Below are 16,487 nucleotides of genomic sequence, written 5' to 3'. Positions count from 1 at the left end.
ACCGTTTAAAAGTTTGGGGTGATTAGGACTGAAAGAAGTCTTTTTATACTCACTGCATTTATTTGATAAAAAATATTATTACAATTTAAGTTTTCTATTGTAATATATTTTCAAATGTAATTTATTCCTGTGATTAAAGCTGAATTTTCAGCATCATTACTCCAGTCTTCAGAGTCATTCTAATATGATGATTTGCTGCTCTGCATTTCTGATTATTAGCAATGTTGAAAACAGTTGTGCTGCTTAATATTTCTGTGAAAACCATGATATATATTTTTTCAGGATTTTTTTTTAGGAATAGAAAGTTCAAAAGAACAACATTTAGTTGAAATATAATATTTTGTAACATTATAAATGTCTTTACTGTCACTTTTGATCAATTTTAATACATCCTTGCTGAATAAAAGTATTAATTTCTTATTTCTTATTCTTATAATGTTATATAATCCATATTATTCCCTCTGGTCCGCTAATGTGTTATTTTGTTATTGCTTGATTTACATTAGTTTCTCACATTTACGCGTTACGTTAAGTGTTTCCCGCGTGAGGTACTTTGTGTTGTACGTTGCCATGACGTCCACGCACGCACAAAACTACTACAATGGTACCTCAACGTTTCACAGACACACCGTGAAACATTGCAAAAATAGTCTGGAACGATGTAACCTTGCTCTCACTTAAAATGTATCCCCACATTAAGTCCTTGAATTTGAGGGTATTGGACCTGGAAAGTCCTTGAAAGGTCCTTGAATTGGAAGTTAACCAAGGTGTGGGAACCCTGTCTTATTTATTTATTTATTTATTTATTTATTTATTTATTTATTTATTTTTAATCTCACTGACCCCAAACTTTTGAACCATATTGTATGTTTTCATATTGGCTATTCTTTTATTTAAAATATATATATTTATTTATATTCATTAAGTATTTTTAAAACAATTTTCTTTACAAAAACATGTGTTTTACAAAAAGAACTCTTTTCTTTTTCTTTTTCTTCAGAATCTTTAATTCGGCTACATTATTTGAGTGATAAAACATCAATACATCACAGAAAACTCAACTTTTAAAGGGATAGTTCACCCAAAAATAAAAATTCTACTGTCAGTAATTACTCACTCACTTTGTTCCAAACCTGTAATTTGATCTTTGGAACACAAATGAAGATATTTTTGATGAAATCTGAGAGGTTTCTGAACCATCCAGTAACATCATTGCAAATTTCAAGGCCCAGAAAGGTAGTAAAGACATCGTTAAAATAGTCCATGTGACTGCAGTGGTTCAACCTTAATGTTATGACGCGACGAGAATACTTTTTGTGTGCGAAAAAACTAAAATAACGACTTTATTCAAACATATCCGTGTCAGTCTCTGTTTTTTTGCACACAAAAAGTATTCATGTGTGGGATCAACGAATGTAAGATTTTGAGTGGCAGTGGCCTAAAAGGACGAGTGACTTTTCTCCCAACGGTCCCGAAACGCTCTCACACTGCAGACCATCCTTATTAATGAGGCCTGTGTTAGATGTGTGTGAGGAAAACACCGTAAGCATTTCAGAAAACAGTTGATACACTCTTAAACACCCAGACACACACACACACACACACACACGGATCATTTCCATATTTTCAGCTCTACTCTGTTTGATTCATTCACCCTTCCCTGCAATTCTCCATCCCACATGTGAGCGCCCTCACAGGATATGATGCGTCCCCGCCCGACTGCTTCTATTGTTCTGAATATTGTTCGTGTAACATCAGGTCTTTCACCGTTATCACTCGTCTCATTTCATCACCCTCTCCATACAATCATATCAAACAGTCTCTCTTATCTGTGTTGTTCCTGTGCCGCGCTCGTCTCCCCGTGACTAATTCACCGCCTCCTTCACGGCTCTCTTCCCTCATCGATTCTTTTTCTTCTTGTTTCCTGTCTGTCCTCTCCTCTCTCGCTTGTCTTTACAGTCATTGTATCCATCAGATTCTAGAGAGTGTCAGTCACATTCACCATCATGACATAGTGCACAGGGACCTGAAGGTCAGTATGGGAAGTGCACTGGCCCCCCTGCATGTGTCATGTGATTCTTGCCTGTTTCGTGCCGCCCATTTGTGTGTCTGACTGTCTTGAACCGTACGTCTGGGACTTGAGGTGTGTTTCTGCACTCGACGGCTGTTTTCACACTTGGTTTGATCGTTTAGTCTGAACTGGAGTTTAATTTCTTGCTATGATCTTGTGTCACATTGTGTTATTTGGCTACAATTCGCACACTTAATGCAAATACTATTGTGAGCCCTAGCAGCATTTTGCCATTTTAGCTGAAAACAGGGTCTAAGATCAAAAACATTGTTTGACTCATATTTTTAGTTGCTCTGGTTTTAACTACCAAAGCTTAAAATGCACAGGGAATTGCAAGAAATGTACATAAAGCACTGATTGCTGGAGCATGTTTCACAAGAAAATACTATTTCAGACTTTCTTCAAAATTTCACGTTTAATTCGACGTGTTACTTTCCATCTCTTTGTAATTATTCGTGAAATTTCTGAGTGAAAATTGTTTTAAATGAAATCCTACACGAAATGTTTTGTTTGTGTTCGAGTACTTTGGTCTGAATTCCTCTACAGGCCACTTTTCACTTTGTATTATTTGGCTATGATTCACAGTGCAATTTGTGTCATGCCATCGTGAACACGTCTGTTGCAGATGCAAGTTGCCAATTTTGAACGAGCATCAAAAAGAACGTTTTATTATAATGCTTCAAATTATGCTTTATTGCTTTCACTTTAAGGTACCAATTTGCAAAAAATCTGTGATGAAAATGAGGGTTCTGTCTTCATTGCTTCATGCCGTTCCAAACCTGCATGACTGACTGTCTTTGTGTGAAACACGATAGAAAAATTTGACATTGAAAAATGTACAATTGCATGCAACAGTGCCACCCACTTTTCCAGTGGCGTTGGTTCCGGAAGTATTTTTTCCGTGAATTTCTCCCATGGGAACTAAAGTCTTGATTAAAGCATTATAAGCCATGAACCAAGTCAACCAGCTACAAGCTGAATCATAACATTACAAACTTTGATTTGAAGCAAAAGGAAGTATTTGAAAATCAGACAAAAATAGAAAAGTACAAGACCATGTACTTAAACAGCTTTAGTGGTTGAAAGAACTAAAATCCCATGAAGCATTATTTAAAAATGATGGGGAAAATATGAAATTACTACTATATTTAAAAATAATGATTATTATATATGTATGTATGTATGTATATATAATATATTATAGCCTATATATATATATATTTAAGTTTATTGCAAAATATGCATATATATTCAAATATTTAAGTATTTTGAAAGCATAGGGAGATCTACTTGATTTACATAATTTGCGGTGCTTCATGGGAGTGGGCGGAGCTAACGAGATCTTTGCTGCTTTTTGCTTGTTTCGACTCTTGATTGGTGGAATTTTCCGTACAGCATTATGGGTAATGTAGTTTTTCAACCATGATTTCCACTGTTAAACACTATTATTTTAAAACTACGTTGAAATAATGCAGGCTGACATCTTTAACAGAAGCAAATACCATCGATTAACAACCTCACAGCTCACAGTAAGGTTCTTTAAAGGTTTATTATCATTCCCCTATGGAGAAAATGTAGTTTTTACTTCCGAAACCCAACTGTTGCACTCTAATAGTTTTAGTTAATGACAATACCGACCCAAACGTTCTTCAAAATATCTTGTTTTGTGTTCCAGAGAAAAAAAGTCATACATGTTTGGAACGACATGTGGGTGAATAATGACAGAACTCTCACTTTTGCATGAACTATTAATTTAAGGTACTAATATGCATCCTTTAGGGGTAGATAAGGTATATCTGAGCGTTCTGCCCCATTGATCAAACCAACCAAATTGTGACGTCGAATGAACTCGGGTCGGCAGCAGACGCTCGAGTGTGAAAACAGCCGAACTGCTCTTGATGCACTGAGAGTTTCTCCTCACCCGTTCTGTCTTCTGCTCTCTTTTTGTTTCGTGTATCGCTGTCTGTCTTCCTCTCTGTTGTTTCAAAACAGTGTCATTTATCTTTGCAATTGGGTAATTCTCGGGCGCGTGTAATGTTTTGTTTCAGTCAAGCCTGGCATTCAGGATGACAGAGTGCCGCTGTTTTGTTTAATAGTCACTTGAGTGAAGGGCTCTTACAGAGTCTCGCAGTTTGTTGTGGTCTTGATTCAGAAGCTCAAATTAAGCTGCTGACTGTATCTGCTTAGTTCAACTTCATTTCATCCAGACCTCCAGAAAACGGGAGGTTACGTGCGCCATAGGACCTGCTGTTGATGCATTTGATAGGTCTGACCTCTTGACTTGATGACAGAGGGGAAAATAGTCAGGAATTGCACTTTTATTGCTCAGGAGACTTCATTGAGTTGAGTCATTTACCCATCAACTTGGTTTCAGGTTGTTCTCCTAAAATTCCTGTAAGAGTATAGAGCCATAAAATTAAAACGGATCACATAGATGAGATCATTTGGTCGTGGGTGAATTTGACACTTGCGACTCAAAATCAAAGTTTTGGGGTCATATGCTCTAAAAACAATCGTAACTTAATGTTGTATGTTTTACATTGAGTTTTTTGACAGAGAAGTTAGTTGAACGGATGTGGCTCATTTCATCATCAGGTCAAGTTATAATGAAATGAAATTATCTGCTGAAATATCTGAGAATTTCACTCGAGCTTGTGTTTGCAGGACAAAGATAGAGGCCTATACGGGTTTCTCTCTTTTTTTTAGTTATTTATATTTTTATTGATGGATGGATAGAAAAAGATGGATGGATGGATAAGATGGAACGATAAGATAGATAGATAGATAGATAGATAGATAGATAGATAGATAGATAGATAGATAGATAGATATATAGATAGATAGATAGATAGATAGATAGATAGATAGATAAGATGGAACAATAGATAGTTAGAGAGATGAGATGATTTAGCTAGTTTTTAGTTGCTCTAGTTTTACTACCAAAGCTTTAAATGCACAGGGAACTACAAGAAATGTAATTAAAACAAAGATTATTGGAGCATGATTTCACAAGAAAATGAAGAGTTTGGTTCCGAAAACGCGATAAATCCATTTTGATTAATTTGAGTAAAAATGTGTTTTCTTTACCAAGAAAGTGGCAAGATGAAAACCATCATTTTCAGTATCAAACTTTCACATAGCATCTTTAGGTTATAATAACATAAAACATTAAAATCCAGATTTTGATTTTCAAAGATTTATTATAAAAACTGATTATTTCCCCCCCAAAATGGCACTTTTTTTCTTCCAAAATGCAATTAATCCATTGAATCAATATAAAAGTTATTTTTCATATTTTAACTGTTGAAAATATATGACAGCCACATATGACAGCCTCTGAACTTGGTCAATACTAATCTTATATACAGGCACTGGACTAAAAATACATTCAATCAGCCATCGCTATAGGACGGCGATCAGCTGTAAAATGGCTTGGTCCTGCTCGGTTTTCGTTGACTGAGTAAAACAACTGAGCGTTTTTCACAAGATCCCCTGGGGTCAATGTGTCAGCGTGACAGAAGTTTGATGCCGTTGTGTGAGAACAAGCAACAGTCGGCATTTTTCCTCCTCCCGAGTGCCTCATCTTCTTAATCTCCTCACGTACATGATTAGATTTCTTCCCCACCGCAGAAACCACCACAGGTTCATCAATGCTGTCAAAATTATTCATTTTTTTGTTTGTTTGTTGATCACAAAGTACAAAGTAGATAAGGAAAACTAGGATGCCGGGTGTGTATTCAAAGCGCTGCCGTTACTGTTTACAATGCTGTGATTGGTTGAGTGGATGTATAGCATTCTGTAGAGAGAGGAGACTGGCGTTTGTCGCGGTTTGGAAAGAAAGGGAGAAAACATGACAGAATAACACGGCGGATATCGCATTTTACGTAAAATTAAAAATTGACTTTTCAATTCCGACCCTATAGACCTTATGTAGCCCCGCCCCTTTTCAGCGCTGCGCTCGCTGTCTTTTGACTTCCGGTCTGTATTTTCACAGCGATTTTGCGTATTTATTAATGAACGGCTCGTTTTAAAATCTTCCCGGTCTACTGACATTTGTTAAGTCATCTGCTTTAAACATTACAGCCCTCATGATAACTTTCGTTAACTTTACATTAAGTAAATCCACTTCAAAACTAATTACTCCTGGGACTGGTTTCACAAAGCTATTTTAGACCGGTCTATAGTGTTAGACTAGTCTAAAATTTGCTCATAGACTAGTCTAATGCAAGTTAGACTGTTTCACAAAAATAAAGACTGACTTAATTTAGACCAAAAAATGAGACACCTTACCCCCAGGCTAACTTAGGTCTAAGACTCTGTGTTACCTTGCCAATGTAACATAGAGTCTTAGACCTAAGTTAGCTCTCGAAGTTACACAATAAAAATTCTCTTGTTATAGTAACAAGAAGAAATGTTTAAATTATGAGACATTTTCCCTTTTCTTTTGGCTGTTTGTAATGTAACTGATTACGACTGACTTAATTTAGACCGAATAAATTAGACACCTTACCCCCAGGCTAACTTAGGTCTAAGACTCTATGTTACCTTGGCAACCAGCAGTAACAATCAGGTACATTACAAACAGCCAAAAGAAAAGGGAAAATGTCTCATAATTTAAACATTTCTTCTTGTTACTACATTCTCCGCTAAATTTCCCAAGTAAAATGTCCTTGTAACTGTTATACTCCTCCAACAAACACATATTTTCCGCTGGGGTAAACTGCACTGAGCGGTTGAATGCGCTTACTCGATCCGCCATGTTTTTTGTTTTGAAAAGTGTCTTATTTTACCCAGAATGCATTGCAGTGTAGTCCTACTTAAGATAGTCAGAGTCTTAAGTGCTTTGTGCAACGGTCTGATTTTGATGTCTATCTGAAGTCTGACTATCTACTATATCTAAGCCATAATCAAAGTCTATCTTTGTGAAACCGGCCCCTGGACAGCAATGCCATAGAAATATACAGAGCGACCGCAAAAACGGAAGTTAAAGACAATATTCGAAAGATGGCGGCGCCCTCGTTTCTCTGGCGCATAAGGTCTATACAAGACTGATTTTTGCGGTAACTAAATTTTTTTTTAAATGGCGTTTATCGCATTTTTGAACCAAACTCTTCAAACACTATTTCAGACTTTCTTCAAAATTGTATTCTGCTGCTGGGCTTCAGTAAATGTTGCTTTCAGACTGGAGAAGTTTTGAGCTCTCGAAGTTACACTGTTGAACCCTTCCACCTCAAAAGTGTAAGAAAAATTGGATTTCTTGTGTTATAACTCCTTTAAAGAGATCCCATTTGTGATTTTTCTTTCTTTTGGAATCTTTTTATGTTAAATTAGTGAAGCAAACAGCGTTACCCTCGGGGCTCTTCAGCTGCCGGCCTGTGAGCCAGATCCAGCCATCAGTCATTTTTATTGCCTTCCGATTGATATTGATGAAATTGCTGTGCGACCAGAGACGGGTTCAGCACTCAGCGCTCGCATGTGGAGCCGAGTTAGAGGTTCAGTCTATAGTTCAGTCATGTGCACCATTTTCGCTTGTGTCTATTCTGATAAATGGGTCTTGTTCAGTAAAGAGACACTGATGGTGAAAAACAAACCTTCAAATGAAAAGTGACAGAGAAGTTAGTTGAACGGATGTGGCTCATTTCATCATCAGATCAAGTTATAATGAAATGAAATGAAATTTTCTGCTGAAATATCTGAGAATTGCACTTGATCTAGTATTTGCAGGACAAATATAGAGGAAGTCTATTCTATTTACTCTTTTTTGGTTTTAGTTATTTGATGATGGATGGAATGAACGACAGATATATGGATAGATAGATATATGGGTAGACTAGATAGATGTAACGAAAAATAGATGAATGAATGGATAGGAATGATAGATGGATGTAACGATAAATGGATGTATGGATGGATGGATGGATGGATGGATAAACGGAATGATGGATGGAACAATGGATGGATAGATAGACGAAATGTTTGATAGATAGATAGATAGATAGATAGATAGATAGATAAACAGAACGATAGATAGATAGATAGATAGATAGATAGATAGATAGATAGATAGATAGATAGATAGATAGATAGATAGATAGATAGATAGATAGATAGATAGATAGATAAACAGAACAATGGATGGATGGATGGATGGATGGATGGATGGATGGATGGATGGATGGATGGATAGATAGATAGATAGAATGATGGATGGAACAATGGATGGAACAATGGATAGATAGATAGATAGATAGATAGATAGATAGATAGATAGATAGATAGATAGATAGATAGATAGATAGATAGATAGATAGATAAACAGAACAATGGATGGATGGATGGATGGATGGATGGATGGATGGATAGATAGATAGATAGATAGATAGATAGATAGATAGATAGATAGATAGATAGATAGATAGATAGATAGATAGATAGATAGATAGATAGATAGATATATGGAACAATGGATGGAACAATGGATAGATAGATAGATAGATAGATAGATAGATAGATAGATAGATAGATAGATAGATAGATAGATAGATAGATAGATAAACAGAACAATGGATGGAACAATAGATAGATAGATAGATAGATAGATAAATAAACAGAACAATGGATGGAACAATAGATAGATAGATAAACAGAACAATGGATGGAACAATAGATAGATGGATAGATAGATGGATGGAACAATAGACAGATGAAATGATAGATAGACGGATGGATGGATGGATGGATGGAACGATGGATGGAACGATGGATGGATGGATATATATATAGATGAAATGATGAATAGATGGAACGATGGATGGATGGATGGATGGAACGATGGATGGATGGATGGAACGATGGATGGATGGAACAATGGATGGATATATAGATTAAATGATGGATGGATGGATAGATGGAACGATGGATGGATGGAACGATAGACGGATGGATGGATGATGGAATGATGGAACGATGGATGTATGGAAATATAGATGGATGGATAAAATAAAAATAGGTGTTTTGTTTTTCATGTCAGGACATTATGTGCAATGACAGTGCTCAGATCTAATGATTGCCACTCTGATTAATCTTCATCTGGATATTTTGTCCCCCAAAAGAAGGAAGTTGAAGAGTCCTAGTGTAGAAGAACTAGAAAACAGCTTTATATGTACACACACATGTACACACACACTGGCTCTCAGTAAATCAGCAGCACACGCCTACACAGGCTGACTCACACCGTCCACCTTCCTCTCCTCACACACCGGTACATTTCACCACACAACTGCCAAAAAACACTCCAGGGCCGCCTGCCAGTCTTACCTCTCTTTCTCCTCCTCTCTATCTCTCCTGATGCTCGCTGTCGTCGTGGGTGGTGAGAGCAGTTTAAGTGTGTAGTGTTAGCTAGAGCTTCCTGTGTCAGTAAAACAGGAAAAGCATCATGTCTGCTCTTGCAGAAGACGTAGATGCACGTTAACACTCCTGCGGACTGAACAGAGTTTATAATAAAGAGCCTTTAATTCATCCAGAAGTGTCAGGAAACTCTTGGGTCTCTGTGTTTTGGGTGACGGTGGTCGTCTTCCTCAAGTCCCAAGTTGCTTTTAGTTATGTGCTATTTTTTTAATGTGTTTGAAAGCTAACCCTTCAGTTTTCTTTGCAGATAAGATAAATCCAAGGGTGAATCTCTGTCTGTCTGGGTCACGTTTTACTCTGAAATCAAAATAAAGAATTAATTAGCCGAACTTTGATAACTGGAGCCCTTGATTAATTTGGGATAGAATGTGCTTAACTGGCATGAAAATGTCACAAATGTTTTAAGAATTTTATTTTAAATGTTATTTATTTGTTTTTATTTTATTTTATTTTAAATATAACGAAAAGTAAATAATAATAATAAAATAATATTTATTTATAATAAATATAATACAAATAAATTAAATAAATATTAAAGGGTTAGTTCACCCAAAAATGTACATTTAATTATTATAATTTTTTTCAAATAAAAAATAAAAATAAAAAAAATAAAAAAATAAAATAAAATAATTTATTCAATTCAATTCAAACTATTTATTTGTTTGTTTTTTATTTATTTAAAATATAATGAAATATAAATAATAATAATAATAAATAGTTTATGAAATAGACTATTTATTTATTTATTTATTTATTTATTTATTTATTTATAATAAATATAATACAAATAAATGAAATAAATAAACAACAACAAAAATATATTTATGATAGATAAATAAACAAATAATTAACCATTTTAAGAATTTTATTTTTCAATTTGATTTGTTTTTGTTTTTTATTTAAAATATGATGAAAAATGAACTCAGTAATAGCAACAATAAACATAATTTAAATTACAATAAAGTGTATTTCTAAATAAATAAAAATTTCTTTTGATTTGTGGGGGAAATGTGACCTGGACAATGTTGCATGGAGATTCATCCTGTAGATAAAAGTCTTTGCCGCACTTGTGAAAATTTGCAAGATTTACAAGACAGTTTTTTGGAAGAGGGAGTCACTTAAAGTGTTTTATTATGTTTGGCGAAGATGATGTATTGTTACATTTATCAGTAGCTCCTTGTAATGGGCCTGCATTACCTGCCTGTGCCTGTGCACGAGAGAATGGCATTGCTCAAACTAACATGCGCCCCCTGGTGTTTGCATGCAGTCACTGCATCCAGCAGATCCTGGAGGCGGTGCTTCATTGCCATCAAATGGGCGTGGTGCACCGAGATCTCAAGGTGAGTGACAGGTCATGTGTTTTTCTGTGCTTGTGTTGTGCATGCTTTGATGTCCAAATGTGCCTCGTATGCATTATAATGAGAGTCGAATGGTGAGATGATTAATAATCTGTAGGAGGTGTGGCTTAATACTCAGGATCCGATTCGGCATGGGTGACTGTGCATGGATATCTATTTCTTGCTTAACTTCAGATTGGGCTAGTATGTCAGATTAATTTTTTGTTCGTTTTTTTAATGTCAATTTAAATGCGCTGAACTAGAATGGGATATCGTTCACCAGTAAATAATTTACAGTGTGATCAAGAATCTCTATTAGTAAAGTTAAATAGGGTCAGTTTTGATTTCATGTTGCTTTTCTTCCTAATCCTGCTTTAGTTTAGAAGTTGTTGTTTTTATATTTCGAAGATGCAAATCTCAGTCTGGATACGTTTCCAGTGCCGTTTCTCCAGATGCGGCTCAAGGTCATTGAGTATTTCACACCATCCTACGGATCCTCAACCAGAACGCACTTTAGATCATGAGCCCGAAACTTCAAGATGCCATCTGAGCTCCGCGAATAGCTCCAGCAGATGGCAACGGTGGTTGAGCGTCAGAACACGGAGAGTTCTGTAGCGTGAGCATGAGAAAGAAAGAGATCAAAGATTGAGCCTGAATAAGTTTCCCATGATGCTTTGCTCCTCTGGACCCAATTTCCCACCTGGCTCGACTTCCACCAGAGGAGAGGGAACGTAACCTACTTAATAACAGCACACACACACACTCTCACTCTCCGGCTGAACATTGTGTGGAGGTGTGAATGTGTGTGATAAGTGGGATGATGTATTATTAACCGATACGTCTAAATGAGTGACAGTTGGTTACGTGACAGCCTGCATGTGCGTTTTACGTTCGACATGAAATTAAAATGAACCCTATTGGATTTCTTGATACCGTTTGTTAAATGTTCCGCGTAAATATTTATGGAGGTACATTACCGTTCAAAAGTTTGATAAAGATAGGTTAAGATAAAGATAAGATAAAGATATCATATTTATTAAAGATAATAAATAAGATAAAGATCTTTTAGAAAAAGTATTAATTTCTTTTAAAAGATTTAAATCTTACTGACTTTTGAATGGTAGTATGTGCATATTTATACTCTGTACAGTTTTTAAGATCAACATGAAATCAAATCAGCCCTAGTAGGTTAAAGGTTCTCAATGTTCTGTGTAAATATCTATGGAGGTAAATTGTTTTATGCAAAAATAAGCAAATTTTACTGTATCTGTCTAACACCAGTGGGATCACTGAGAGCCCGTCCTGTCAATCAAATGGACTGTGTTTAGCTAAAGATGATCCAGTCAGGTCTCAGAGGAAAGTGCATATAGGTGAAGATATTCCTGGTACCTCTGCTGGAGTGACCAAGCTGCTTATTTACACAAAAAAAAGTTATTAAAACAAATTAGGAGTGTAAATGTATTAAAATAGTTAAATAAAATGTGTATATATATACACACACACACACTCACTGGCCACTTTATTTAGGTACAACTTGCTAGTACCAGGTTGGACCCCCTTTTTGCCTTAATTCTTCATGGCAAAGATTCAACAAGGTGCTGGAAACTTTCCTCAGAGATTTTGGTCCATATTGACATGAGAGCATCACACAGTTGCTGCAGATCCATGATGTGAATCTCCCGTTCCAGCACATCCCAAAGCTGCTCTATTGGATTGAGATCTGGTGACTGGACTATGAACTCAGTGTCATGTTCAAGAAACCAGTTTGAGATGATTTGAGCTTTGTGACATGGAGTGTTATCCTGCTGGAAGTTGATACACTGTGGGCATAAAGGGATGGACATGGTCAGCAACAACACTCAGGTCGGCTGTGGCGTTTAATGATGCTCAGTTGGTACTAAGAGGTCCAAAGTGTGCCAAGAAAATACCCATTACACCATTACAGCAGCAGCAGCCTGAACCGCTGATACAAGACAGGACGATCCATGCTTTCATGGTGTTTAAACTCTGACCCAAACATCTGTACATCCCACCAGAAATCCAGACTCATCACTTCAGGCAACATTTTCTAATCTTCTATTGTCCAGTTTTGGTGAGTCTGTGTGAATTGTAGCTTCAGTTTTCAGTTCTTATCTGACAGGAGCGACACCGGTGTGTGTCTTCTGCTGCTGGAGCTCTTTTGCTTCAAGGTTTGACGTGTTGTGTGTTCAGAGATGCTCTTCTGCACCTCGATTGTAACGAGAGCTTATTTGAGTTACTGGTGTCTTTCTATTAGCTGATCATCAGTCTGATCATTCTCCTCTGACCTCTGGCATCAACAAGGCATTTTCTGATCATCAACATCATCAACAGAGCTGCCGCTCACTGGATATTTTCTGTTTTTCGGTCCACACTCTGTAAACTGTAGATGGTTGTGTGTGAAAATCCCAGTAGATCATCAGTTTCTGAAATACTGGACCAGTCCGTCTGACACCAACAACCATGTCACTTTCAAAGTCTCTTAAATCACCTTTCTTCCCCATTCTGATGCTCAGCTTGAACTTCAGCAGAACGTCTTGATCATGTCTACATGCCTAAATGCATTGAGTTGCTGCGATGTGATTGGTTGATTTGATATTTGCGTTGATGAACAGTTGAACAGGTGTACCTAATAAAGTGGCAAGTGCTTATATACACAAGTAATTAACATTAAAAAAAAAATGTCAGCATTTTAGAAGTTTCAAGAACTGAATGTTTTTCATATTCTTTATGGGCAGTGAATTTACATGACTTTTCCAGTCATTCGTGATCAAGAGAAAAAAGTGTTTTCTTTACTCAAATAGCAGCTTCTGTGTGCTTAAATAATTTAGAGCTTGACATAACTAGAAATATTTATATTTGCAATAGAAATTTCCATAATTTGTTAAGATTTAATATTTTTCCATTTTTGAATAATAAGGTCAAAGGTCATAGATATCAAGTAGGAAGATCTCACATATGATTTTAAATGGAAAGCAGGGGTAATTAATCATGCTAATCAAACATGATTTTTAAGTTGCCTCTGCCCAGCACAGCTTATATTTTGTAGATCTCGCGCACAGCTGTGGTTGTATGTTATGCGTTAAGTGTTAAAAGGTGACGTGTATCAGATTTGGGTTCAGCAGTAATATGAGTGTGCACCTGATCTCCCCCCCAGCCGGAAAACCTGCTCTTGGCCAGTAAATGCAAGAACGCCGCCGTCAAGTTGGCCGACTTTGGCCTGGCCATTGAAGTACAAGGGGACCAGCAAGCCTGGTTTGGTACGTGATCACTTTAAACTGAGCGTTCATCATTTGTTTAAGGCGAGACACTACAGGTGAATAGGGTAACATTTTAAAATAACAGATGTCACCATAAAACTTCCTCAGTTGATTACTTACACAAGTATATAAAACAAAATGTGACAAGTTTTTGAAATTTGTATGTTTAATTATGCAAATTAGGCATTATCTCATTAAAAATGCACGATTTTGCATTCATTTTCAGTAGATAGATCTGAACATATGATAAAGCCCGGTGCAAAATTATTTTTTCATTTTGTTTACACACAAGATTAAAAATAATTTCAGGATATATGCTTTCATTACCTAGGAAATCAAAATATACTGTCCATAGCCTTAAAAAATCGATTTTCGCCAATTTTTTTTAATTAAAATGTCTCACAAATCAGGCCAAGAATGATTTATTAACAAATCCCTCTGAAAATATCTTCAGAATACTGCTAAGTGTATAACTGGAACGTTTGGTGTACATAGGTGCTATATAGGCTGAGATGTTTGTACTGGAGAATGACAAAAAACTCATTTCGAGAAAACGGCATTTAAAGATTTAATAGCTCTAAATGAGATTTCGTCATTAGCTTTAAATCCCCCTTTGGACATTCACGATTGGTTACTGATTGAAAGGAAATGCCCATATTTGGGTTACATAGCGTTGTGCAGGAGACTCAGAGCTTTACAACGGTCATGACAGACTTCAGTAAACAGACGGGACTCGGCATGTCGCGTTGGAATGATAACTTCTTGGTAAATTCGGGAGAAACTTTCTGCCGCAAGTAAACAAAATGTAATAAAATAAACATCTTAATGTATATTTTCAACGTTTTCTTTATAGCAGCTTGAATGAACACATATTGAAGGAGTAAACTAGTCCAAAATCTCAAAACTGACCTGCCGTGTCTCACCTTAATATTTAGTTATTTCCATGTACACTGTGATACCCAGATGGCCTGTAACATCCAGACAGCGTTGAGATGGAAAGAGTCTGTATGTTGCATTTTCAGATGTGTATTGTTTTTTTTTACTTTCGCACGCAGGGTTTGCTGGAACGCCAGGTTACCTTTCCCCAGAAGTGCTAAGAAAGGAGGCTTATGGGAAACCTGTGGACATTTGGGCATGTGGTGAGTCACACACTCCCTCCCGATAGAGTTCTTTGCATCTATTTCTATCTTCTTTCTCGCTCGACACCCCACACGTATTCAGACGCATCAGCTCTCAGATGTGGAGAGCTCTTTCCGGCAGGTGTTGTCAAGAGGCTGTTGCCAAGCGCCGCTTTCACCATCGTCCTGTTTCACGTCCACTTTCTCTAGAGTATCTCTAGTTGAGCGGTTTAATTACTTTGCAGATCTGTGGGTTGGGATGGTGTTGTTTTGTCTGTGGTTGGGAGTGATTCATTTCAACTAAGTGGTTTATTAGGACAGTTTGTATATCAATGAAGCAATTCACAGATTCACAGTCATTCTCAAAATGTAACACTCATTATTAGTGTTCCACTGTGTAGCATCTTTGTATGTTTGTTTGTTGCTAATTAAAACTTAATCAATCTTGAACAGAATTTTAGTTTACATTTTATATAATATGCCTCTATATAAGTAAATAATATAATTTATACTTTTTAAAATATTAACTTAATATTTATTTGTATTTTATTTAATGTAATATATTTCCATTATTTAAAAAACAAATTTTTTTAAATTATGTATATTATATTATAATTTTTTTTTTTTTTTTTTTTATTAAAAAATAAATTAGACATCATTAAAAGCGTAACTGTTTTGACAACATTTGTCATTTTAGTTTATATTTATATTTTATTTTTATAATTTATATAATATTATTTACATTTGATAAAATATCTGTTATATATATTTTTCTTGCTCTATATATATATATATATATATATATATATATATATATATATATTATTTTTTTTATTATTTTTTTTTATAAAATTGTCTCTCTCATTTTAAATTAGAAATATATTATTAAATAAATTAGACATGAAAAATGCTATTGTTTTGATAAAATTTGCCACTTTCGATTTAGATTTATATTGTATTTTTATATACTGTTTATAAATATTTGTTAAAATATATAATATAATATAATATATATATATATATATATATATATATATATATATATATATATATATATATATATATATATATATATATATATATATATATATATTGCCCTTTAGGTTAAAATATTTGCCTTTTGGATTATATTTATTATATTTTAATATAATTTATATAATATTATTTACATTTGTTAAAATATATTTGAAAAAAAATGTGTGTTATTATTTCTCTCTCTCTCTCTCTCTCTCTCTCTCTTTGTATATATGAATATATAAAATTGTCTCTCTCATTT

The 16,487-nt window shown here is 35.3% G+C and overlaps 1 protein-coding gene across 19 annotated transcripts in view; it reads left to right on the top strand.

The window, feature by feature from the left end:
• Positions 1 to 16,487, top strand: part of camk2b2 (calcium/calmodulin-dependent protein kinase (CaM kinase) II beta 2) — a 71,922-nt gene that overhangs the window by 19,633 nt on the left and 35,802 nt on the right. For 15 of the 19 annotated variants that reach the window (XM_084400170.1, XM_084400171.1, XM_084400169.1 and 12 more), the window contains exons 6-8: positions 10,746 to 10,818; positions 13,991 to 14,093; positions 15,149 to 15,232. In XM_084400170.1, coding sequence (XP_084256296.1) covers positions 10,746 to 10,818; positions 13,991 to 14,093; positions 15,149 to 15,232 — 260 coding nt within the window. Of the gene's footprint in view, positions 1 to 1,959; positions 2,033 to 10,745; positions 10,819 to 13,990; positions 14,094 to 15,148; positions 15,233 to 16,487 lie in introns of all 19 variants that reach the window. The other 4 variants (XM_084400174.1, XM_084400173.1, XM_084400177.1 and 1 more) reach the window with 1 other exon arrangement.

The sequence above is a fragment of the Rutilus rutilus genome, assembly GCF_951802725.1.
Source record: "Rutilus rutilus genome assembly, chromosome: 25".
NCBI classification, from domain to species: domain Eukaryota; kingdom Metazoa; phylum Chordata; class Actinopteri; order Cypriniformes; family Leuciscidae; genus Rutilus; species Rutilus rutilus.
Note: the sequence above shows the minus strand (reverse complement) of the source record. Positions and strands in the feature narration are given on the sequence as shown.